At 46.3% G+C, this 24783-nt stretch overlaps 1 protein-coding gene across 6 annotated transcripts in view; it reads left to right on the top strand.

The window, feature by feature from the left end:
- The window catches only part of MEIKIN (meiotic kinetochore factor), a 446824-nt gene that overhangs the window by 351045 nt on the left and 70996 nt on the right, over positions 1–24783 (top strand). For 2 of the 6 annotated variants that reach the window (XM_085614469.1, XM_085614471.1), the window contains exons 11-12: positions 317–400; positions 19071–19154. The exons of 2 other annotated variants lie outside the window; for them this stretch is intronic. In XM_085614469.1, the coding sequence (XP_085470595.1) occupies positions 317–400; positions 19071–19154 (168 nt within the window). The remainder of the gene's footprint in view (positions 1–316; positions 401–19070; positions 19155–24783) is intronic. 2 more of the 6 variants (XM_085614470.1, XM_085614473.1) reach the window with 1 other exon arrangement.

Genomic DNA, 24783 nt, shown 5'->3' with positions numbered 1-24783 from the left:
TACGAAAAACTTTCCAGTAGTCCTAAACTGATGTGTTTTTCTCTGTTACTATTATGCATGCAAGGTCCAGACATACAACTTGTCTGTGAATTTGTCCAGATCCTATTACTGTAGATACTGTACTTTTTCAAGAACATATAAAGGCCTTTATTCCTGTGAACTCCATCCTTCAGACAGAGTTGTACGATTGACCTTTGCATTCTAATGACGCATAAGAGTTGCAAACTTGTAATGAGTTTAAAGTAAATAAAGCGTTCAAGACTAGTATTATTAGACAGACTGTTATGAAGACACCATTTTTCTTTTGTTCTTACAGCAAGTGAAATGTAGTGAAATAATTGCAGAGAAAGACAGAGCTTTACTAACGAGTACACCATTCGGTAACCAAGAAGATTTAGCGGTAAGAGAAATGTAAAAAAAGGTATTATTAAAACAATGTTAAAAAAAATTACATGACAATTAGCCTTAATGCTATGAACCACAGAAAGGACCGTCCCTAGTTGAGTCTTAAGAGATGCCCAATTTAGTGGGGGCAAATCACAAAAATTGACGGACTGGCATCACATACCACCAGGTGTCATGCTTCATCCTCTGCCAGTCCTCGCCCTCTAAAAACCGCGTTTGATAGAGGGCGGGCATACACCTGAAGACAGGGATGCACTTCTAGACTAAGTGGGGGCCCAAACAAAAAAAGGAGTGAGTGAATTTAAAAACCATCATAGTATACCTGAACAATTTTTATTCTATGGGGTTACTATGTGGGATTAAAATATATAAGTGCTGTGAGTGGGGGTAGGAGGAGCCTAGCGCGCATCGAAGATGGTCGCGTGAGCACAGGGCTCCCCGGACCCTTTCTGCTCCTCGGAATATATCCTGAGACTATCCTGATTTGGTGTATGGAATCTGGGAGATGAAGACCAGCTGATCATATATCTCTTTTCAAAACTCTAATCGGACCTGGGAATCCTGAGTTATCGTCGCCGGAACTTTTGGGACCCACCCGACGGAGGTGGCCGGGGTGAAGGTGACCCGTGGGGCCGGGCTGCAATTGAACAACAGCGGCCTCAGCGCGGTGCCAGTTACCGATTCAGCACTTTCGGTTTCGGTTTTGGCCTTCAGGAGATCAGCTGGCGTGCGTGCTCAAGGTGGCGAGGTGCCTCCTGGGCCTCTGCCCGAGGTTTGCTTTCATCTGCTACTGGCGGGTCTGACGCCTCCGGCCCCTACACCGACGGTTTGTGGTCCTTTTGCTGGCACCCGCGCACCCCTTGATCGGAGGTCCCATTGAGTGACTGCGCTCACATGGCGGGCAGGGGGGGTCCGGAGGGGCGCAAGACCAGGGCTTCACTGCGCGGGGGAGCGGTCCAGAGCAACAACATGGACCGCTATACCCAGGGCAGGAGGTCCCCTGGCGCTGCTGGCCTCTCCCCGGACGCTGCAGGGGGAGGCACGACCGTCGCTGCGGAACCTTCCCTGCGGGACATTATGGGCGCCATCGAGGGCATCAGGGAAACTATCGCGACGCAATATGAGGCCCTGGCCCGTAAGATCGACACTGTCGCGATCGATGTCACCCTGATTCGGGCCGACCTCTCTAAAACCAACGAGAAGGTCCAGGCCCTTGATGCACGGACCTCCACCCTGGGTGCGGAGGTGTCGGATCTGCGGGCCGCGCTTGGGGACATTAGAGTGGTCAACGACCATATGGCCCGGCGGCTTGAGGACTTCGAGGGACGGGCCCGACGCAACAATATCCGCATCATTGGGGTACCGGAGTCCTCCGACAGCCGCCCGGTGGACCTCGTGGTCGAGGAACTTATCCTGCAACAGCTGTCCCCGGTTGGCCTAAGCAAATTCTTCGCTGTGGAGCGGGCCCATCGAGTTCCGGGCGGCCGGCCGCGGCCGGGGGCCCCCCCGAGGCCTATCGTGGCTAAACTGTTCCACTACAGGGACCGCGATGCTATTCTGCAGGCTTCACGGACCCGTGGCCCGGTCCGCTACGAGAACTCGACCATCAATTTTTATCCGGACTTCACGCAACTGGTCCAGAAACAGCGGATGGGATTCCAAGGGGTGAAGCGCCGTCTCCGCGAGCTAGGCCTGAAGTACTCAATGATCTACCCGGCGAAACTTCGAGTGGAGCATGGAGAGCGGACAGCCTTTTTTGACTCTCCTGTGGCCGCAAGTGACTGGCTGGACTCGCTGCCGGACGGGGGTGGCCGGCCCGGGCCCTCTGGGGGCACCGCAGGTGACGGGTCCCCTTAGACTGACCTTTGGTCCTTACTTTTTGCGGCTTGGCACTGTACAGTTGGGTCTTACTTCTTTTGCATACTGTGCTTACCCAGGACCCGTGAGGGGTGCGGGCGGGTACGGGTCCCTTTCCTCCTCCGGGGTCTTTTTGTAGAATGGGGTTAATGGGGCGACAGGCACACTGCAAGTTGGGGGGGGGTCTTTGGCCCGCAGGGGTGCAGGGTGGGGGGCATTGGACTTGGGGTGGGGTTGGGGGGGAAGAGGGGTTGTTTAGTTGTGTGTTTTTTGTTTACAAGGCGAGGTATTGATTTTTATCCATATTTGGGAGCGGTGCTGCGGGCTGGGGGCCTCTTGAGCTATTGGATGGGATGGGGGGAGACGGGTTGAGGCTTATGTCATGGAACGTCAATGGGTTGGGGGACCGTATTAAGCGGGGTGTTGTGCTGCAATATTTGCGTCGTTTGACTCCTGATGTGGTGTTTCTCCAGGAGACGCATTTGGTCGGCAATGCCTGCCATGCGATGAACAGGGGGGGATACCGCCTCGTAGCCCATTCTGGTTTCACAACTGGCTCCAGGGGGGTGGGCATTCTCCTGCGAACCTCCCTTCCGGTGGAGATCACGAGGATAGTCTCGGATGACAGGGGGCGCTATGTGTGTTTGACTGGGAGGTGGGAGGGGCAGCCCCTTACCCTGGTTTCAGTCTACGTCCCCCCGGGCCTCCAGAACTCCACCTTCACTGACTTGGGTCGAATGCTGCTTGACCTTCCGGACGGCCTCCTGCTCATGGGCGGGGACTTTAATTCTGTGGTTTCGGGTGAACTGGATCGTCACCCACCAAGGACCCTCCCCGCTGCCCAGTCATGGCTGGGTGGGATGTTGGAGACCTTCGGCTTGGTGGATAGTTGGAGACTATTGCATCCGACCCAGTGTCAGTTCACCTTTCATTCGGGGGCGCATGGGAGTCTCTCCAGGTTAGACTACTTTCTTATGCCTGCGGCGCAGACTGGTCGGATTCGAGAGGTCAGACACCTGGCGCGTGGTATCTCCGACCATTCTCCGCTGTGGCTTCTCTTTGACACCGGGCCGCGGTCCGCAGGTCGGATAGCTCCCATTAACCCCTGGTACCTGCGGGACCCTGTGACTCGTGACAGCCTGGTTAAGGCCATGGACCAATACTTCAGTGAAAACGAGGGGTCGGTGTCGTCTGCGTTGTCCCTTTGGGAAGCCTTTAAAACTGTGCTACGCGGACACGCCCTCGCCCAGATAGTGGTGGCCAAGAAGGTTAGGAGCGAGGCGGTGGTAAAGCTGGAGACTGACATCTCGGGGCTGGAGTCGGCCCTGGAGGCGAATGTTACTCCGGACGGACTACATGCCCTTAGCCTGAAACAGTTCGAATATAGGTCCCTGGTCACTGACGCGGCCAAAACTATGTATAGGGAGCGGCAGGGCCGACTGTATGACGCGGGGGACAAGGCGGGTAAGTTGATTGCGTGGCTGGACAAAAAAGAGAGAGTGAATCGTGTGGTCCCCGAGTTGCGTGCTGCGGATGGTGTGTGTGTGACTGAGCCGGATGAGATTGTGGAATGCTTCGCTGATCACCTCCGGGCGGTGTACTCCCCGGTGACTGACAGGGACGAGGATGACTCTCGCCTCCTACTGAGAGATATTGCTCTGCCCGGCCTGTCCGTTGAGGACCGGGAGCGGTTGGACGCCCCCTTATCGTCGGATGAAATAGCGACCGCGATTCGTTCCCTTCGCTCGGGCAAGGCTATGGGTCCTAACGGTCTGCCCATTGAACTATACAAATTGCGTCCTGATAAGCTTGCGCCCTTCCTCGGCCGCATGTTCCGCGACTCTCTTGCGGCGGGTTCCCTTCCTGCCGACCAGCGCTTGGCCACTATAGTCGTTATTCCCAAGGAGGGCAAGCCTCGTGACCGCTGTACCTCTTACCGGCCTATTTCACTGCTCAATGCGGAGCCTAAAATCCTGGCGAAAGTCCTGGCCAATCGATTGTTGAGTGTAGTGTGCGACCTTATTCATCCGGACCAATGCGGCTTTATCCCGCACCGCAACACCGCTCTTAACTTGCGGCGTCTGCACGGGGTCCTCGCCAGGGCGGAGTTCCTCCCCGAACCGGCCGTGCTGGTTTCTTTGGATGCCACGATGGCATTTGACACTATTGAGTGGCCATTCCTCTGGGCCGTCTTGGATAAATTCGGCTTTGGAGAGGGATTTATTGGCTGGGTGAGGCTCCTTTACACGGGACCCATGGCTCAAGTGGTGGTGAATGGGCGGGTCTCTCGGCCCTTTGCCCTTGGCAGGGGCACGAGGCAGGGGTGCCCGTTGTCCCCGTTGCTTTTTGCTCTCGCCCTGGAGCCACTCGCTGCCTGGCTCCGTTGGGAGCCCTCGCTTAGAGGGATCCGGTGGGGCCCGGGCTTTGAAGATCGGGTCTCGCTGTATGCGGACGACATTCTCCTGTACCTCACCTCACCGCGGCAGTCACTCAACGTCCTCTTTGACGTTCTGACCTCCTTTGGGAACAATTCGGGTCTCACGATCAATTGGTCTAAATCCTGCGTTTATCCCATCGCTGGTGGTCCTCCTCTCCTGCCGCCTCGGCTCCCGATTCAAATATCTCTGAGCGGCTTTAAGTACCTGGGGATATACGTTTCGCTGGACCCGGTGGCTCGCTACGAGCAGAATCTTCTGCGTCCACTTCGGCGGCTGCGGGAGGACACGGCCCGGTGGTGCAGGCTGCCCCTGTCCCCGCTGGGTCGGGCCGCGCTGTTTAAAATGATGTCCCTTCCCAGGTTCCTCTATGCACTCCAGAACTCCTTTGACGTTATCCCAGTGGCCTACTTTCGGGAGGTGGAGAGCCTGCAGAGGAGACTGGTGTGGAACGGCCGGGCGCGTATTGCTCTTGCCAAGCTCACTCTCCCCTGGTATGACGGGGGCATCGCGCTTCCTGACATTCGCAGGTACTATTGGGCCTCGCAGCTATCTGCCATTAACCACGCCACGTATGCGCCCGGCTTGAATCCGGCGTATGAGATGGACAAGTTCCTGCTTCCCGGCGGGAACTACAACAGGGCACTTTATTCCCGCCTGGCTGACCGGACCCTTACGGGTCCTACTAAGATTGCTGTGCGGACCTGGAGGGCTGCCACTGCGGCCACGGGCTGGAGTGAGCGAATGACATGTGCTACTCCCTTGTTTGCCTCCGACCGCCTGGGCAGCTTGTGGACCACCAAGGGGTTTGACCAGTGGGACACGATTGGTATCAGCAAAGTGGGAGACCTGTGGCACAAGGGCGCGGTCAAGACTTTCGCGGTGCTCCAGGCCGAATACGAGCTGACCGACAGGGAGTTCTTCCGCTACGCCCAGGTTCGACACGCCCTGCTCTCGGTCTTCGGGGAGGGGACCAAGATCCCTGTTTCCTCGCCCCTCGAGGACCGCGTACTTGACGGACATGTCCCTGATAGTACTATTTCTTTAATTTATAAAAAATTGATTAATCACCGGGCGGATCTCCTGGTGCGCCTTCGGGGGGCTTGGACTGGGGATGGGGTTGAATTGGACGACGAAGACTGGCAGTCTGCACTGTCGTCCCCCAAGGAGGTTGCCATTCCGGCTCGTCTCCGGTTGGTACAGCTCAAGATTCTCCACCGGGTGTATGTCACGGGTCCGCGCTTGGTCGCGATGGGATTCTCCGACGACGGACTCTGTAAACGAGGCTGCGGGCTCAGCGCCACCTTTCTTCATATCCTTTGGGAGTGTCGCGAGGTGGCGGACTACTGGCGCCGGGTCCACACGGTTATGGGACAGGTCACCGGGGTTGTGCTGCTGCCGGAGGTGCGTCGCTGTGTCCTGAATGTGTGGGAGCCCAATGACTACAACGCGGCTCAGACTCGATGGGCGGCCCTAGGGAACATGATTGCCAAGAGGGATATAGCGCAACTTTGGGGCGCTCAACGGCCGCCCACCGTGTCAGTATGGAAGGAGAATATGGACTGGTGTATGTTTCGGGAGAAGACAGTGTATGTGGCCCGTGGCAAGCCGGGGGCATGGGGTAGAATTTGGGGTCAATGGAATGCGTATCGCGGAGGCATCTGTACGCCCCCCCTGGTAGACACTGATATCGCCATGTCCCCCTGACCCTTGACGGCTCCTAGCGCTTTTTGTAACACCCACATATGGACGTTCATCTCCCTTGACCCCCTTCCCCCCCCCCCCTCCGTTCCCGGCCTCCCGGTACTCCTCTCTTTAGCGGATTGCTCAAATGTTCTGACTGGAGTTTCCCGGGGGGAGCCTGAACCGCACTGATATCCCTCGTAACTCGCCTTTTGTTTTTATTGTTTTTCTTTTTGTTTCTGTTATTGTTGGACTGACGCTTGCTGTTCTTCGAGGACTATCTTGAGCCACTGCGGGGCAGTGCCCTGGGAACGGATTGCAGCCTTGATATGTGTATATTTCCTTAGGTACCTAGCGGCCGGCCCGGGTGGTTGTAGGCCCATACTTGTAACCGAATTATTGTTCAATAAAAACTTTTTCCAAAAAAAAAAAAAAAAAAAAAAAGTGCTGTGAGTGGGGACCTTATCATCCCGTCGCCGCTGTGAATCAGTGATTGTTAATAAGGGGTCAACATGTTTCTTCCTGTATTGTCCACTTGGGTACGTGGCATTCGTCAGGACCTCATCTTACCACTGGGGGCGTAGGCCTATAGCCAGCTGCCACCTGTTTAGAGAAACCCTATTGGAAAAACCTATTTGCCCCATGGGAGGGGCAGGAGGGAAATCCTTGTGGCCACATTAGTTCAAGGCGTACTCCCCGCTAGAAAACCTAGTGCTGCATGCGTCCAGCCTCCTCCCCGGTGAGCCTTAATGCCCTGATATCATTTGTGAATTATTTGATTGCAATTATCTAACCTAGTGCTTTCAGGTCTGATATTTTTTTTAAACAACGCACTGTTACCGTAAAATTCCTAGCATGCAGTAAAATTCCTAGCATGCAGTAAATCCTCTTCTGGACAGCCTGTGCACTAGTCAATCAGTGAATGGTTAAACTGCAAAGTTCATCAGTGATTCGTATTGCTTTTAGTCATAAATGGAGTTCAGACACGCACTCCCGCCCACTTAGAGGTATTTTTAATGTAAAAAATAGAATTCGAAGGACAATAAAGTCCTCATTAGGTGTTTGTTACACGGTGGGGATGGTACGCTGCTCCCAAGCAGTCCTCACTTTTGTGAGCTTTGTGTCATGGATATAGGTTTCCCTTGACTTTAAGGTGCAGCTATCCAACATAAGACTCCATTTTATATCCTTCTAATAACCGCCTTTATTGAACATCAGTAGATCACAAAAATAAAATCACACTAGATTGCAGTAGGTAACGGGTATCACAACCAATCTTTTTTAATTCCCTTTAAATGTGTGATAATCCAAAACTACCCAGTTTAGAAAATTGTAAACTATAGCAAAAATCATGCCATTGAGGATCAGGGTGACAAATGGGTCTGTCTACAGCCACATATTATCAATTAAAACAAGGCCACAGAGAACCAACATGCAATCAGCCGTCATTCACATCCTAGGCGATGAGCCACAATCTAAATCCAAATGCCCTTTATCCGTGTCAGAGCATACAGCTGAGAATCTCATCAGCTATTTGATTGAGTGTTGAGTTTTATAGAGTGCGCTGTTACGCCACAGGCTGCCCTGGCGCTAGGCAGTCGTCTGAATCTAAAGTAAGAGTCCAAGTGGAAATAGAGAGCAGGTGTGTAATTTAACATCTGTGAACGAAAAAGGAGAACTCCTTGTTCTTTTCCATGAGTCTGGTAACTGGTTCCAAAGTTTAGACTCATGAATGAACGAAGAAGGGTCAGCTCGCTGCTCTGGCTTTGTAAATCTTAGGAACTTCATGAAAAATTCTGAAAGCAGAATGCGAAGAGCACTGAAGCTTCTAAATATTTGACTTACTTTGGAGGTAGGAAGAGTGAGATACCAGAGTTACTCATTGGCAGAAAAAGATTTGAACGTGATTCGCTTCCCGAAGCCAGTGAAGTTTCAGCAGAAGAAATTAACTAGAAATATGATGGGTGATCATCAAAACAAGGCGCAGCAGTTTTAGTCATTTGGAGTTGCTTTATTTAAGATCTTTGGGAGTATAAGGTATAGTGAATTCCCGTAGACCAGCTGAGATAAAATTAAGGCTTGCCTCGTGGTCCTCCAACACTCTTGAGGGTGATGGTTCAAAATTATATGGAGCATCCTTATGTAGAAGAAAATGAAAAATGACTGGTCGAATGTAAATGCTACGTTTTTAACTGAGTCACTGAGTGTAGTTGTAGGACTCAGAAGGGAAGGCCCCCAGGTCATTGTTCAAGTGGACTAGGACTGCCAACAAACAGTGTCTGTTTTAACCGAGATTAGATTTAATCAATTCTTTGTCATCCAGAAGGTTACTTTCAATATGCAAATGCAGAATGTAGCTTGAGCAAAAATAACATGACATCATGCCCAAGGGTGAGCTGAGTGTCATCTGCATATGCCATTGGTGTGAGGACATGGAATTGAATAATTTCGGCTAGATATGAATATTAAACAGGGGGGGGCTCAGAGAAGAACTTTGGGGAACCCCTTTAGGCAGAGAGTGTGATTCTGAGAAGAAAGGAGGAAAATAAATATTTTACTCAGGCCACTGAAACCCACCGTAGGGGTGAGGAGAATCTTCCAAACCCTGGAAGGGGGGAAACCAGCGTTCTCCTAAACATAATTTATTTACACAAAAGTGGAAAATCAGAGGGAAAAAATGGCTGATGCGTTTCAGCTAAATAGTCTACTATATAGGTGTCTGTGTGTATATATATATATAAACACCAAAGTCCTGGAGGGCCTGCGTCACGGCAAAAATCAGGTACGGACTACATGGGGCAAATTCAAATAAAGTGCTTTTTATTCCGGTGCAGAAATTACATCAAATGTCTTTCAGACGGCATGTGCCCAGCATTACGCGTTTCGCCCGCGTCACCGCAGGCTTGATCACACCATATATATAAAATGTATGTTTGTTAAAGTCCAGTTATGGTAAAGAATTAACCCTTTCGCTGCTTAGTCTCCTGATTAAAATAATACCTCACTTGTGTGGGTAGGCCTAGTGCCCGTGACAGGAAACTGCCCAAAACGCAACGTGGACACACCACATTTTCACAGTGAAAACGGACCCTTTTTTTGCATATTGCCTAGCTGTAGATTTTGAACCGTAGCTCTTCCGGCACCTAGGGAAACCTAGCAAATCTATACATTTTTGAGAACTAAGCAGCTGCTGGACGGATGCGCTTCTGCCAGATCATGTAAATAACTTGAATGGCTAAATTCACAAGACTCTAACCGACTGGTGGAAGTTTATACTTAGATACTTATAATAAGAGGAATCACACCACCTACAGATTTAATCCACTGAAGCATCTGCTCATTGGCTGTCAAACCCCTCCCTCCATTCCTGAGGAAGACCCGCCTTGATGCTTTTTACATTTGCGCCACTTACAGGGTTGAAATGTCGACTTGCTGCATATGTCCGCACAGTGCTCATGATTACAGTTTAAACTTATCAATGGATCCTACAGCATATGTGCAAAAGTAATAAGGACAAAACAAAATCCCCTTCTTTTCCAAGCTCAGTATCACGTCTATTAGTCTTGTATATAGTGTACTGTCAATATCACCAATCACTATGTCCTTTTTTTCACTACAGTCACCTATTCCTCACTACAATTGAATTTGTAAATTGTGACAGCCCTAAATATTTGATACTTAATTTTGAATACATTATTGAATTCTAATTTTGTTGTGTGTTATTTTATGTCTCTTCACCATTTATTGATACAGGTGTTATAAATAATTGAGAATCCCTGACAGAACCAATTGTTTTACTTAATACTTATACCCAGGTTCTGAGGGACACCGGGTCGCCCCATTATCTTTATTACTAGACATCCAGGAGAATACAGGATGTGATGACTTGTTTGGCTCTCACCAGGTTCTGTTACCCAAAATCCCTTGCAAACCTCAAACTTTGTAAAAAAAAAAAAAAAAAACATATTTTTCTCACATTTTTGTGGTGGAAAGTTCTGAAATCTGCATGTATCCACAAAATTCCACCCACCCAGCATTCCCCAAAGTCTTCTGAGAAAAATGGTACCTCACTTGTGTGGGTAGGCCTAGTGCCTCCGACACGAAACGCCCAAAATGCAATGTGGACACACCACATTTTCACAGTGAAAACTAACCCTTTTTTTTGCAAAGTGCCTAGCTGTATATTTTGAACCCTAGTTCTGCCAGCACCTAGGGAAACATAGGGAACCTATACATTTTTTAAATCTAGACACCCAAGGAAATCCAGGATGGAGTGACTTGTCTGGCTCTTACCAGGTTATGTTACCCAGAATCCCTTGCAAACCTCAAACTTTGTAAAACAAAATACATTTTCCCCACATTTCTGTGGTGGAAAGTTCTGGAATCTGCATGTATCGACAAAATTCCACCCACCCTGCATTCCCCAAAGTCTACCAAGAAAAATGGTACCTCACTTGTGTGGGTAGGCCTAGTGCCCGCGACAGGAAACGGCCCAAATCACAACGTGGACACACCACATTTTCACAGTGAAAACGGACCCTTTTTTTGCAAAGTACCTAGCTGTAGATTTTGAACCCTAGATCTGCCGGCACCTAGGAAAACCTAGCAAACCTATACATTTTTGAAAACTAGACACCCAGGGGAATCCAGGATGGGGTGACTTGTCTGGCTCTCACCAGGTTCTGTTACCCAGAATTCCTTGCAAACCTCAAACTTTGTGCAAAAAAACCAAATTTTCCTCACATTTCTGTGGTGGAAAGTTCTGGAATCTGCGTGGATCCACAAAATTCCACCCACCCCACATTTCCCAAAGTCTTCTGAGAAAAATGGTACCTCAATTGTGTGGGTAGGCCTAGTGCCTGCGACAGGGAATGACCCAAAACGCAACGTGGATACACCACATTTTCACAGTGAAAACTGACCCTTTTTTTGCAAAGTGCCTAGCTGTAGATTTTGAACCCTATTTCTGACAGCTCTTAAGGAAATCTAGCAAACCTATACCTTTATGAAAACTAGACACCCAGGGGAACCCAGGATGAGGTGACTTGTCTGGCTCTCATCAGGTTCTGTTACCCAGAATCTCTTGCAAACCTCAAACTTTGTTAAAAAAAAAAAAAAAAAAAGTAAATAAAAACTCCTCACATTTCTGTGGTGGAAAATTCTGGACTGCGTGGATCCACAATTTTCCTACCACCCAGCGTTCGTTCCTCCAGGTCTCCCGATAAAAATAGTACCTCACTCGCGTGGGTGGGTCAAGTACCCGCAACAGGCAAGGGCCCAAAACGTATAGAGGAGGCATCATACTTACCTATCTCAAAACAAAACAACCAGGTTTTGCAAGGGGGGTCACCTGGGTTTTTGGCCCCGGGATCTTCGGCCATCTTGGGAAATCCACACATTTCTGAAAACTAGACACTAGATACTAGTCCAGCGAGGTATGGTTTGCCTGGATCCCCCAATGTGTTCCAACCCAGAATCCGTGCAAACCTCAAATTTAGCTGCAAAAATACATTTTCCAGATATTTTTGCGTGAAATCACTGTGCTTGCACAAATATTCTACCCCACAGCGTTCCCCTCTGTCTCCCGGGTAAAATGATAGCTCACTTGTGTGGTTGTCCAATACAGTAGTTTTTTAAAAAGATTTAGCGCTTAGAATTTTCGGTGATATACCTTTAATCCCTATGTTTTTGGCTCTTCCCAGGCACAGGCCAGGCCCTTGCCCCACTCACACAAGTGAGGTATCAATTTACTCGGGAGACTGAGGGGAACGCTGTGGGGTAGGACATTTGTGCAAGCACAGTGATTTCACACGTAAATATGTGGAAAATGTGTTTTTTTTAGCTAAATTTGAGGTTTTCAGGGGATTCTGGGTAGGAAAACGTTGGGGGATCCACACAAGCCATACCTCGCTGGACTCCCACAGGTGTCTAGTTTTCAGAAATGTGTTTGTTTGGTAATTTCCCTAGATGGCTGCCGAGCCCAGGGCCATAAACCCCGGTGACCCCCTTGGAAAACCAGGTTGTTTTGTGATAGGTCATTTTGATGTCCCCTCAATAAGTTTTGGGACCTTGCCTGGCGGGGGTACTAGACCCACCCATGCGAGTGAGGTACCATTTTTATCGGGAGTCCTGGGCGAACGCTGGGTGGTAGGAAATTTGTGGATCCATGCAGATACCAGAACCAGGTTGTTTTGTGATAGGTAATTATGATGTCTCCACAATACTTTGGGCCCTGCCTGTCGCAAGTACTTGACCCACCCACGCGAGTGAGGTACCTTACTCGCGTGGGTGGGTCAAGTACCTGGGACAGGCAAGGCCCCAAAACGTATTGAGGAGACATAAAAATTACCTATCACAAAACAACCTGTTTTTGCAAGGGGGTCACTTGGGTTTGTGGCCCCGGGCTCGTCGGCCATCTTGGGAAATCAACGAAACCCACATATTTCTGAAAACTAGATACCCGGGGGAGTCGAGCGAGGTATGGCTTGCGTGGATCCCCCAATGTTTTCCTACCCGGAATCCCCTGCAAACCTCAAATTTATCTGAAAAACCACATTTTCCACATATTTATGTGTGGAATTATGGTGCCGGCACAAATGTCCTTCCCCACAGCGTTCCCCCTCAATCTTCCGAGTAAAATGATACCTCACTTGTGTGTGCAGGGCAAGGGCCTGTGACTGGGAAGAGCCAAAAACATAGGGATTAAGGGTATAGCACCGAGAATCCGAAGCGCTACATTTTCTTAAAAATAATTTTTTTGCCAATTCTGCATTGGACACCCACACAAGTGAGGAATCATTTTACTCGGGAGACTGAGAGGAATGCTGTGGTGTAGGACATTTCTGAAACAACAGAGACCGCCTCAGGAGCTGGGGAAGGCTTTCCCCAGCTCCTGAGGCTGTCGGGGGTGGGGGGGGGGGGGTGAGCGGGGGGGGGGGGGGGGGTGAGGAAATCCCACTAGTGCCCGCTCCAGAGGGATTTCCCTGCCATGTGCAAGGACGGCCAGTATCCGTCCTGCGCACACGAGCACCGTGGCGCAGGATGGCTCCCGGCCGTCCTGCGCATGGAAGGGGTTAACCCAAAAACCCACAGAAATGTGCATGTTATGGTTAGGATACTCTATATATTCTCGCAACAGCCGTGCAAACATAACTTGCACAGCAAATGTCATTCTTTTGACTGAGCCCTTAATGCAACAGAGGCAATTAAAAAAGGTTATAGATCATCTTACATATTGCCATTATCAACTTGTCAGAGACAACGCTGACTGTAGTATCATGCATTAGTGTAATTGGGGTTTTTTCTTGATTACGGTTTGCTTTTAGATGTTATTTAGTGGTATAAATATTATGTCAAAAGCATTTCATTTTGTGTGTGAGTTGTGGTTTGGAAGGCTTTTGTGCGAGTTATAGAGTTCCCTATGCTCCACCCCCAATCAGCGGCTAACGTCCTTCAGTGCGAGTCAATCACAATTTGTGCCCACCACCACATACAACATAGGGTTGCAGATAGTCCACTACCGCTAGTAGTTCTCTTGCACTTGGAGTGAAAACATTTACCTGATCCCATATGTGCATCTGTCTAAAGAGAAGTGCACTTCCTTTGCAGGGCTGGTTGGCAGTACCTTGCATTGCCTATGATTTTGATTTATTATTTCAGTTTTTAGTCATCCTTTTATGTCTTTAGATTACAATAATTCAAAGTAAATAGCACCTTGTGTTTACACCATTAATAATAATATTTTTGTGTGAATGTGCATTAAAAGAAATAAAGGGCCTTTATGTTCTCCAATATTGTATCTTTTATGGATTCACATGCTTGAATATTCCCTGTCATCATGGTGGGAGTCCCACAGTAATCTGTGAAAATCCTCTCTTCAACAACTCCGTCGATGAAGAAATCACCATCTGCAGCCTCCATTTCCACAAAATTATGCGCTTCATCAACGGTCTCACCAGTGACTTCAACTACACCGAAGACAGAAGTAGTGGTGTTACCATCATCGACTGCTGTAAGACTGTCTCTGTCAACGGGGGCTTTGCCGTCGATGGTCCAGCACGTCACCTCACCATGGGTGGCTCTCTCTCTTTCCAACCGCTGCTGACAGTTCTACTGTTGGCGACAGCGTTGATGCTCCCGTCGTCGAAGGGAAAAGACGCTGTGCCATCAAAGGCGATACCATCTCTCCTACAGGAATTTTCAAAAAATCCTCATTGTCTCCTACTCACCTCTTGGATTTCCAGGACTCTGAGGATGATGGTCTGTATGACCCTGCAACACAGACCCTCACAGCTCTGAGTCAAGTACCAGGACTCAGAGAGGAACGAGGCGCTAAATGATCCATCAACTTATTTAGAGAGTGAAAATTCCTTCTCTGATGCAGGGCTTCCAGGCGCTCAACGCTTGGACGCATTTCAAGAGCATTATCCTTATGAAGAACAAGCGGATCATGCACAGGAGCCTTCCATCAATATTCCTTTTTCATTGGTCTCTGACCTTCTTATGATGCTCCACGACTACTATAAATGTTTTCCTGAGGCAAACTCTGCTCCACAACCACCACCTACACAGGAGGTCCCTGTTGTTGTTCCTGCGCCACTGGCTGCACCTCCGCCTCAACTTCCAAGAAGCAAAAATGTTCCTTTACCTTTGGGAATCCCTATTCAGGTACAGGACAGTGATGATCAGCAACTAGAAGGGCAGCTGTAGTTGGATACGGATGTCCATGATGAATGGGACAATTACGTAGCTCCTACTCCGCTCTCGCCTACTCCGCCTATAGCCAACTCCGCCTGCAGGTATTGGCAGATCCACGATCTCTTGAAACGTGCTTCAAGGCGCTTCGATTACCCTATGCCTGCTAAGCAGATGGAGTGCTTCTTATATGATTTTAAACCTTCTACGCAATGCTCCACTCGGGCCATACCCATTGTGGACTACTTATGGCGGGAGGGCCTGAAGTTAATGAAAACGCCAGCCTCTATTCCTGCGGTGGCTCCAAAACTAGATAAAAAGTCCAGGGCACCTGGAAACTCTCCTGCATGCTTTATTGGTCACCCTCTGCCTGATTCAGTTATTATGCAGGCTGCTCAAAGAAGATCTAAAAATCCTTCTTCTCCATGTGCAGTTCCACATCAGCAAAAGGTTTTTGCGCTTTGCCTGCCACCGCCATCAGAGCCTCCACCGCCATGGCTATCCTCAGGAGATACGACCGACAGATGTGGTCGGACATCTCTTCCTTTTTGGAGTATCTTTCCGAGGACAAGGAGGAGGCAAAGGATGTTCTATCGGAGGGGGAGAGAAACTCTTCCGAGATCTTTGATGTGGCTCTAGACATCTGATCAACTGCGGGAGTGGGGGTGTTAAGGCGCGACAGGGGTGGCTAAAGGTTACAACATTTCGCCCTGAGGTTCAGGCCAAGGTGTTGGATATGCCATTTGATGGTGAATTCCTGTTCGGAAAACATGTGGATGATGCGCTGCTGTCGATAAAGTCAGACACAAACACAGCTAAATCACTGACAAATCTAAAGCAAAAGAAGTGCTCTTCTTTTTAGGGAAGAGGTTGAGGTCAATATCTCTCTCGACCTCAACTCCAGCAGGGTTTTCAACCCTACTACCGGCAGGGATTTTGATCACAGTACTCAACACAGCCCTTTCGTCAAACCTCCACACCAGCCTGCCGCCCTAGAGCATCGGCGCGTCGTCGCCCAGCGTAAGGAGGAAGTGCTCATGATGCCAACAAGAGGCACTGAGGATTCATAGGCCCCTGCTACCGTAGTCCCACTTCAATTTGGCCCCGATTGCTCCAAATTTCATATCTTCAGAAAAATGGGTGTAAGACATCTTCCGACATGGTCACACCCTGGAATTTGTTCAACAGTGTCCTGATTCACCTCCGCGAAGAACTTCTCATCGTCATCTGGCAGTTCTCAAGAGGGAAATCGGATTGCTATTCTCCAAACAGGCAATCAAAGAAGTGCCAAACAGTCGACATAATCTTGGATTCTACTCTCATTTCATTTTAATAAAGAAAAAGACAGGAAAATGGAGGCAAATAATAGACCTCTGGTTTCTGAACAAGTTCATCAAAAGTCAACCCTTCAGGATGTTGTTGCTCCAGGAGATTTTGCTTCTCATGGATCCAGGGGAGTATATGTCCTCCCTCGATCTTCTGGCAGCATACTTCCATATTCCCATACTTCTAAAGCACTGACACTTTTATGTTTGAGGTGGCAGGGGGCCATTACCAGTTCAAGGTGCTACCTTTCAGGTTAAAGTCTGATGCTTCACAAAGTGTTTGGCCCAGAGGCGGCCTTTCTCCGGCAATCCAGTCACCAGGCATTCCTTTACCTGAATGACTGGTTGAGCAAGGCTCCATCCTTCCAGGCCGCCAGAAAGTCTACGGACACCTGTGTTGGGCTCTTTCGCTCTCTGGGTCTCAAACTCAACGAAGAAAGGTCCCCTCTCATTCCTTCCAGGTCACTAGTGTTCCTAGGAGCAACTCTAAATACCACGCTTTCAAAGGCCTTCCCCACGAAAGTGTATATGTTTGCATGAATTTATATTTATATAGATATGCAGATTATATGTTTATATATGTATATATATATATATATATATATATACACATACATATATAAATGCATATGCATATATATATATGTGCATATGTGTGCATGTACAGAGAGGTGTATAGGTAGAGGTGTAGAGGTAGAAGTCACTGACCATGTCATGAATGATGCCATATGTGACATCATCAGCAGTGCATTGCGGGCGCGTGAGTTATAGTTAGCAGAACTAACTATAACGGAGGAATTTCTATGGTTTTGTACGAGTGAAATGGGCAGCTAACTATAACACCCCTGAAACCTATGGTTTTTTCTGTGAATTTCTAAGGTTTTTTAAATGATAATTTCTAACTATAACATCTCTGAAACCTATGTTTTTTTTTCAGTGAATATATATATATATATATATATATATATATATATATATATATATATATATTAAACAAGGTTGGGTTAAAGGTCGATCCCTTGACATCCTATTTCTCGAAAGCAAGAGATGCTTGATGGTAAAGACATCGCTAGTTGCCTGTTGGTTAAAAAAGATTTTATCCACTGCTAGGTTTTTTCACGATGCCCACTTTATCCAATCTCTGCAATAGGATGTCATGGAACGCCATGTCAAACACGCTCGATAGATCAAGGAAAACAGCCCACATTTTTTTTGTCTAAATCTAGGTTACTCTTGATGTATTCTGTAACCTCGAAGTGCTGATTCGGTACTGAAACCATCCTGGAAGCCAGATTGGTACATGTAGAGAATATAATTAATTTCTAGTACCTGGTAATTTGAGTATTCCCATTTTCTAGCATTTTCCCACTGCTGGAAGTAATGTGGTTTGCATTCCATGGTTTGATTTAATATTCAAATCCTTATTAGTGAAATTGCTTTCTTGCCCCCTTGTTCTGGTGCCTCCAGGTTGGTTTGGTCCAATTGGGCTTACTGCTTGTCTCTCCTCTTGGGTTTTTTCTGATTACTAAAGTAGTGGATCTGCTTGCTGTCTCATTGACCAGTTCCAGATTCCTTAGTTTCTTACCAGGATTCCAGGCTACTTCAACTTTTTCCCTCCTCAAGAAAGATCTTGATTCCATCTTCCTTTACCTTGTCAAACCTAGTCATCTAGTAGTGGGCTTGGAAAGAGAGCTGAGGTAAGAGAGACTCCTCTCTCTGGTTGACAACCAATAATGCATTAATATGTATAGGGTTTGTCAGTGATCTGTCAGTGATGGCCACCTTTACTTCTTGGCTCCTACAAGTGTAACATGCTTCAATGCTTAATATTGGTTTCTAGCTGTGGGTGTGTTGGGTCTCTGTACAGCCCACAGAAGTCTATTATTGATATTTTCTTCCTTCTGACAACTGATGCTGTTTAAATGTGTCTGCCCTTGGGGATTCCTTATTTGAGGCCAGGCAAGGCGTGGATCAGAAATCAAGCAGGGCGAAGGGGACCATAAATAACATGAGGGTGTGCGCTAGAGGTTCAACTACCTAGATGCTTGTGATTATACAAAGCGAAAGGGAGCCAGCAAGAGCTGCTGGAGAGAATAGAAACACAAACAAGGAGGATGACGCTAGTCAACGGAGGACGAAAGAATGGGGCCTATATCCACCACAGAAGTAAGGCTACCCAGAATTCTTGCGAAAAAGAGATCCAAATAAGCCCGTAGATCAAAACACACCCCAGAGATGTAAGGCATTCCAACAAGACCTAGATAAACAAGGACACAGTTGCTTGCAAAGGACTCTTGCACAAACTTCTCTTGCGTTGATGTGTATGTAGCTCTTTTGTTTATTATGCAGTATGTATACGAAAAACTTTCCAGTAGTCCTAAACTGATGTGTTTTTCTCTGTTACTATTATGCATGCAAGGTCCAGACATACAACTTGTCTGTGAATTTGTCCAGATCCTATTACTGTAGATACTGTACTTTTTCAAGAACATATAAAGGCCTTTATTCCTGTGAACTCCATCCTTCAGACAGAGTTGTACGATTGACCTTTGCATTCTAATGACGCATAAGAGTTGCAAACTTGTAATGAGTTTAAAGTAAATAAAGCGTTCAAGACTAGTATTATTAGACAGACTATTATGAAGACCCCATTTTTCTTTTGTTCTTACAGCAAGCGAAATGTAGTGAAATAATTGCAGAGAAAGACAGAGCTTTACTAACGAGTACACCATTCGGTAACCAAGAAGATTTAGCGGTAAGAGAAATGTAAAAAAAGGTATTATTAAAACAATGTTAAAAAAAATTACATGACAATAAGCCTTAATGCTATGAACCACAGAAAGGACCGTCCCTAGTTGTGTCTTAAGAGATGCCCAATTTAGTGGGGGCAAATCACAAAAATTGACGGACTGGCATCACATACCACCAGGTGTCATGCTTCATCCTCTGCCAGTCCTCGCCCTCTAAAAACCGCGTTTGATAGAGGGCGGGCATACACCTGAAGACAGGGATGCACTTCTAGACTAAGTGGGGGCCCAAACAAAAAAAGGAGTGAGTGAATTTAAAAACCATCATAGTATACCTGAACAATTTTTATTCTATGGGGTTACTATGTGGGATTAAAATATATAAGTGCTGTGAGTGGGGACCTTATCATCCCGTCGCCGCTGTGAATCAGTGATTGTTAATAGGGGGTCAACATGTTTCTGCCTGTATTGTCCACTTGGGTACGTGGCATTCGTCAGGACCTCATCTTACCACTGGGGGCGTAGGCCTATAGCCAGCTGCCACCTGTTTAGAGAAACCCTATTGGAAAAACCTATTTGCCCCATGGGAGGGGCAGGGGGGAAATCCTTGTGGCCACATTAGTTCAAGGCGTACTCCCCGCTAGAAAACCTAGTGCTGCATGCGTCCAGCCTCCTCCCCGGTGAGCCTTAATGCCCTGATATCATTTGTGAATTATTTGATTGCAATTATCTAACCTAGTGCTTTCAGGTCTGATATTTTTTTTAAACAACGCACTGTTACCGTAAAATTCCTAGCATGCAGTAAAATTCCTAGCATGCAGTAAATCCTCTTCTGGACAGCCTGTGCACTAGTCAATCAGTGAATGGTTAAACTGCAAAGTTCATCAGTGATTCGTATTGCTTTTAGTCATAAATGGAGTTCAGACACGCACTCCCGCCCACTTAGAGGTATTTTTAATGTAAAAAATAGAATTCGAAGGACAATAAAGTCCTCATTAGGTGTTTGTTACACGGTGGGGATGGTACGCTGCTCCCAAGCAGTCCTCACTTTTGTGAGCTTTGTGTCATGGATATAGGTTTCCCTTGACTTTAAGGTGCAGCTATCCAACATAAGACTCCTTTTTATATCCTTCTAATAACCGCCTTTATTGAACATCAGTAGATCACAAAAATAAAATCACACTAGATTGCAGTAGGTAACGGTTATCACAACCAATCTTTTTTAATTCCCTTTAAATGTGTGATAATCCAAAACTACCCAGTTTAGAAAATTGTAAACTATAGCTAGGCTTTTCTGTTTTCAGTTTCTATTTTTGGTCAATTCTGGTGGGGTTTTTTCAGTTTTTTCAAAACCTTAAAAAAACAGTGGTTATCAGTGATTACACATTTTCGCACCGTTAAAAACAATAGAAACAGTGTTTTTCCGGTGTTTATGGAATTTGATTTTAATTTTAATTATTGCGTGTCTACTGCAATAAGAGTGCATGTGTATAGATCGCTTGTGCACAGGGTATATGAGGTCTAAATACAGTTTTACTGGACCAGAATGGACTACAAAGTCAATAGTATTCTTCATTATCTCTGAAGATTGTAAAGATGCTTCCAGCATACCATCTAGCAAGTGCTTGGTGACAACATTCTTTTCACATATACCTGTCACTACATCTTGCATTGAATGTTTAAAGCCTAGGGTGTTTGGCAATTAACTTACAAATACTGACTCACTAGAAAAGGGGGCTAATGTATCAAAGGATTTCACCTATCTCTGTCTGTGGCTAAATGTGATGATACACATTAGGATTTTTTTAATGAAACCAGGCATTTTACCTATCAGTGAAATCAAATGTAGACAAAATATCAAATATTATTTTGTTATTTGCCGATTCTCTACAGTTCATAAAATAACTAAATATGCCCTGCATCTAAACACTGCATCTTTAGACCAAAGACCACAAAACTGAAAAAAGCAGAAGGAAGAAAAGACAATGTTTTAGTGAAATACTTAACAACAAAACTCAAGCAGAGTAATGTTAGCCCAGTCTTTCTTGATGCTACCTTGTTTAACAAAGTTACATTGTATTAGCCCCTTCAGAAAGAAATAACAATGACTCTTTCACTCATCTTTTCCTTTCTTTGAATGGCACTTAGTTTGTGGTTGCAAAGGTGTTTTTTCAGTGTTTATATGTTTATACCGGTGGTGGCTATTTTCCTTTTGGTGGGGTTTTATCAGTTATTATAGGTTTAAACCTAAAACCAGACAGCTTAACTATAGCAAAAATCATGCCATTGAGGATCAGGGTGACAAATGGGTCTGTCTACAGCCACATATTATCAATTAAAACAAGGCCACAGAGAACCAACATGCAATGAGCCGTCATTCACATCCTAGGCGATGAGCCACAATCTAAATCCAAATGCCCTTTATCCGTGTCAGAGCATACAGCTGAGAATCTCATCAGCTATTTGATTGAGTGTTGAGTTTTATAGAGTGCGCTGTTACGCCACAGGCTGCCCTGGCGCTAGGCAGTCGTCTGAATCTAAAGTAAGAGTCCAAGTGGAAATAGAGAGCAGGTGTGTAATTTAACATCTGTGAACGAAAAAGGAGAACTCCTTGTTCTTTTCCATGAGTCTGGTAACTGGTTCCAAAGTTTAGACTCATGAATGAACGAAGAAGGGTCAGCTCTCTGCTCTGGCTTTGTAAATCTTAGGAACTTCATGAAAAATTCTGAAAGCAGAATGCGAAGAGCACTGAAGCTTCTAAATATTTGACTTACTTTGGAGGTAGGAAGAGTGAGATACCAGAGTTACTCATTGGCAGAAAGAAAGATTTGAACGTGATTCGCTTCCCGAAGCCAGTGAAGTTTCAGCAGAAGAAATTAACTAGAAATATGATGGGTGATCATCAAAACAAGGCGCAGCAGTTTTAGTCATTTGGAGTTCCTTTATTTAAGATCTTTGGGAGTATAAGGTATAGTGAATTCCCGTAGACCAGCTGAGATAAAATTAAGGCTTGCCTCGTGGTCCTCCAACACTCTTGAGGGTGATGGTTCAAAATTATATGGAGCATCCTTATGTAGAAGAAAATGAAAAATGACTGGTCGAATGTAAATGCTACGTTTTTAACTGAGTCACTGAGTGTAGTTGTAGGACTCAGAAGGGAAGGCCCCCAGGTCATTGTTCAAGTGGACTAGGACTGCCAACAAACAGTGTCTGTTTTAACCGAGATTAGATTTAATCAATTCTTTGTCATCGAGAAGGTTACTTTCAATATGTAAATGCAGAATGTAGCTTGAGCAAAAATAACATGACATCATGCCCAAGGGTGAGCTGAGTGTCATCTGCATATGCCATTGGTGTGAGGACATGGAATTGAATAATTTCGGCTAGATATGAATATTAAACAGGGTGGGGCTCAGAGAAGAACTTTGGGGAACCCCTTTAGGCAGAGAGTGTGATTCTGAGAAGAAAGGAGGAAAATAAATATTTTACTCAGGCCACTGAAACCCACCGTAGGGGTGAGGAGAATCTTCCAAACCCTGGAAGGGGGGAAACCAGCGTTCTCCTAAACATAATTTATTTACACAAAAGTGGAAAATCAGAGGGAAAAAATGGCTGATGCGTTTCAGCTAAATAGTCTACTATATAGGTGTCTGTGTGTATATATATATATAAACACCAAAGTCCTGGAGGGCCTGCGTCACGGCAAAAATCAGGTACGGACTACATGGGGCAAATTCAAATAAAGTGCTTTTTATTCCGGTGCAGAAATTACATCAAATGTCTTTCAGACGGCATGTGCCCAGCATTGCGCGTTTCGCCCGCGTCACCGCAGGCTTGATCACACCATATATATAAAATGTATGTTTGTTAAAGTCCAGTTATGGTAAAGAATTAACCCTTTCGCTGCTTAGTCTCCTGATTAAAATAATACCTCACTTGTGTGGGTAGGCCTAGTGCCCGTGACAGGAAACTGCCCAAAACGCAACGTGGACACACCACATTTTCACAGTGAAAACGGACCCTTTTTTTGCATATTGCCTAGCTGTAGATTTTGAACCGTAGCTCTTCCGGCACCTAGGGAAACCTAGCAAATCTATACATTTTTGAGAACTAAGCAGCTGCTGGACGGATGCGCTTCTGCCAGATCATGTAAATAACTTGAATGGCTAAATTCACAAGACTCTAACCGACTGGTGGAAGTTTATACTTAGATACTTATAATAAGAGGAATCACACCACCTACAGATTTAATCCACTGAAGCATCTGCTCATTGGCTGTCAAACCCCTCCCTCCATTCCTGAGGAAGACCCGCCTTGATGCTTTTTACATTTGCGCCACTTACAGGGTTGAAACGTCGACTTGCTGCATATGTCCGCACAGTGCTCATGATTACAGTTTAAACTTATCAATGGATCCTACAGCATATGTGCAAAAGTAATAAGGACAAAACAAAATCCCCTTCTTTTCCAAGCTCAGTATCACGTCTATTAGTCTTGTATATAGTGTACTGTCAATATCACCAATCACTATGTCCTTTTTTTCACTACAGTCACCTATTCCTCACTACAATTGAATTTGTAAATTGTGACAGCCCTAAATATTTGATACTTAATTTTGAATACATTATTGAATTCTAATTTTGTTGTGTGTTATTTTATGTCTCTTCACCATTTATTGATACAGGTGTTATAAATAATTGAGAATCCCTGACAGAACCAATTGTTTTACTTAATACTTATACCCAGGTTCTGAGGGACACCGGGTCGCCCCATTATCTTTATTACTAGACATCCAGGAGAATACAGGATGTGATGACTTGTTTGGCTCTCACCAGGTTCTGTTACCCAGAATCCCTTGCAAACCTCAAACTTTGTAAAAAAAAAAAAAAAAACAACATATTTTTCTTACATTTTTGTGGTGGAAAGTTCTGAAATCTGCATGTATCCACAAAATTCCACCCACCCAGCATTCCCCAAAGTCTTCTGAGAAAAATGGTACCTCACTTGTGTGGGTAGGCCTAGTGCCTGCGACACGAAACGCCCAAAATGCAATGTGGACACACCACATTTTCACAGTGAAAACTAACCCTTTTTTTTGCAAAGTGCCTAGCTGTATATTTTGAACCCTAGTTCTGCCAGCACCTAGGGAAACATAGGGAACCTATACATTTTTTAAATCTAGACACCCAAGGAAATCCAGGATGGAGTGACTTGTCTGGCTCTTACCAGGTTATGTTACCCAGAATCCCTTGCAAACCTCAAACTTTGTAAAACAAAATACATTTTCCCCACATTTCTGTGGTGGAAAGTTCTGGAATCTGCATGTATCCACAAAATTCCACCCACCCAGCATTCCCCAAAGTCTTCTGAGAAAAATGGTACCTCACTTGTGTGGGTAGGCCTAGTGCCTGCGACACGAAACGCCCAAAATGCAATGTGGACACACCACATTTTCACAGTGAAAACTAACCCTTTTTTTTGCAAAGTGCCTAGCTGTATATTTTGAACCCTAGTTCTGCCAGCACCTAGGGAAACATAGGGAACCTATACATTTTTTAAATCTAGACACCCAAGGAAATCCAGGATGGAGTGACTTGTCTGGCTCTTACCAGGTTCTGTTACCCAGAATCCCTTGCA

The sequence above is a fragment of the Triturus cristatus genome, chromosome 7 (assembly GCF_964204655.1).
Source record: "Triturus cristatus chromosome 7, aTriCri1.1, whole genome shotgun sequence".
NCBI classification, from domain to species: Eukaryota; Metazoa; Chordata; class Amphibia; order Caudata; family Salamandridae; genus Triturus; species Triturus cristatus.
The sequence above is the reverse complement of the archived record's forward strand: the minus strand, read 5'-3'. Positions and strand labels throughout refer to the sequence as shown.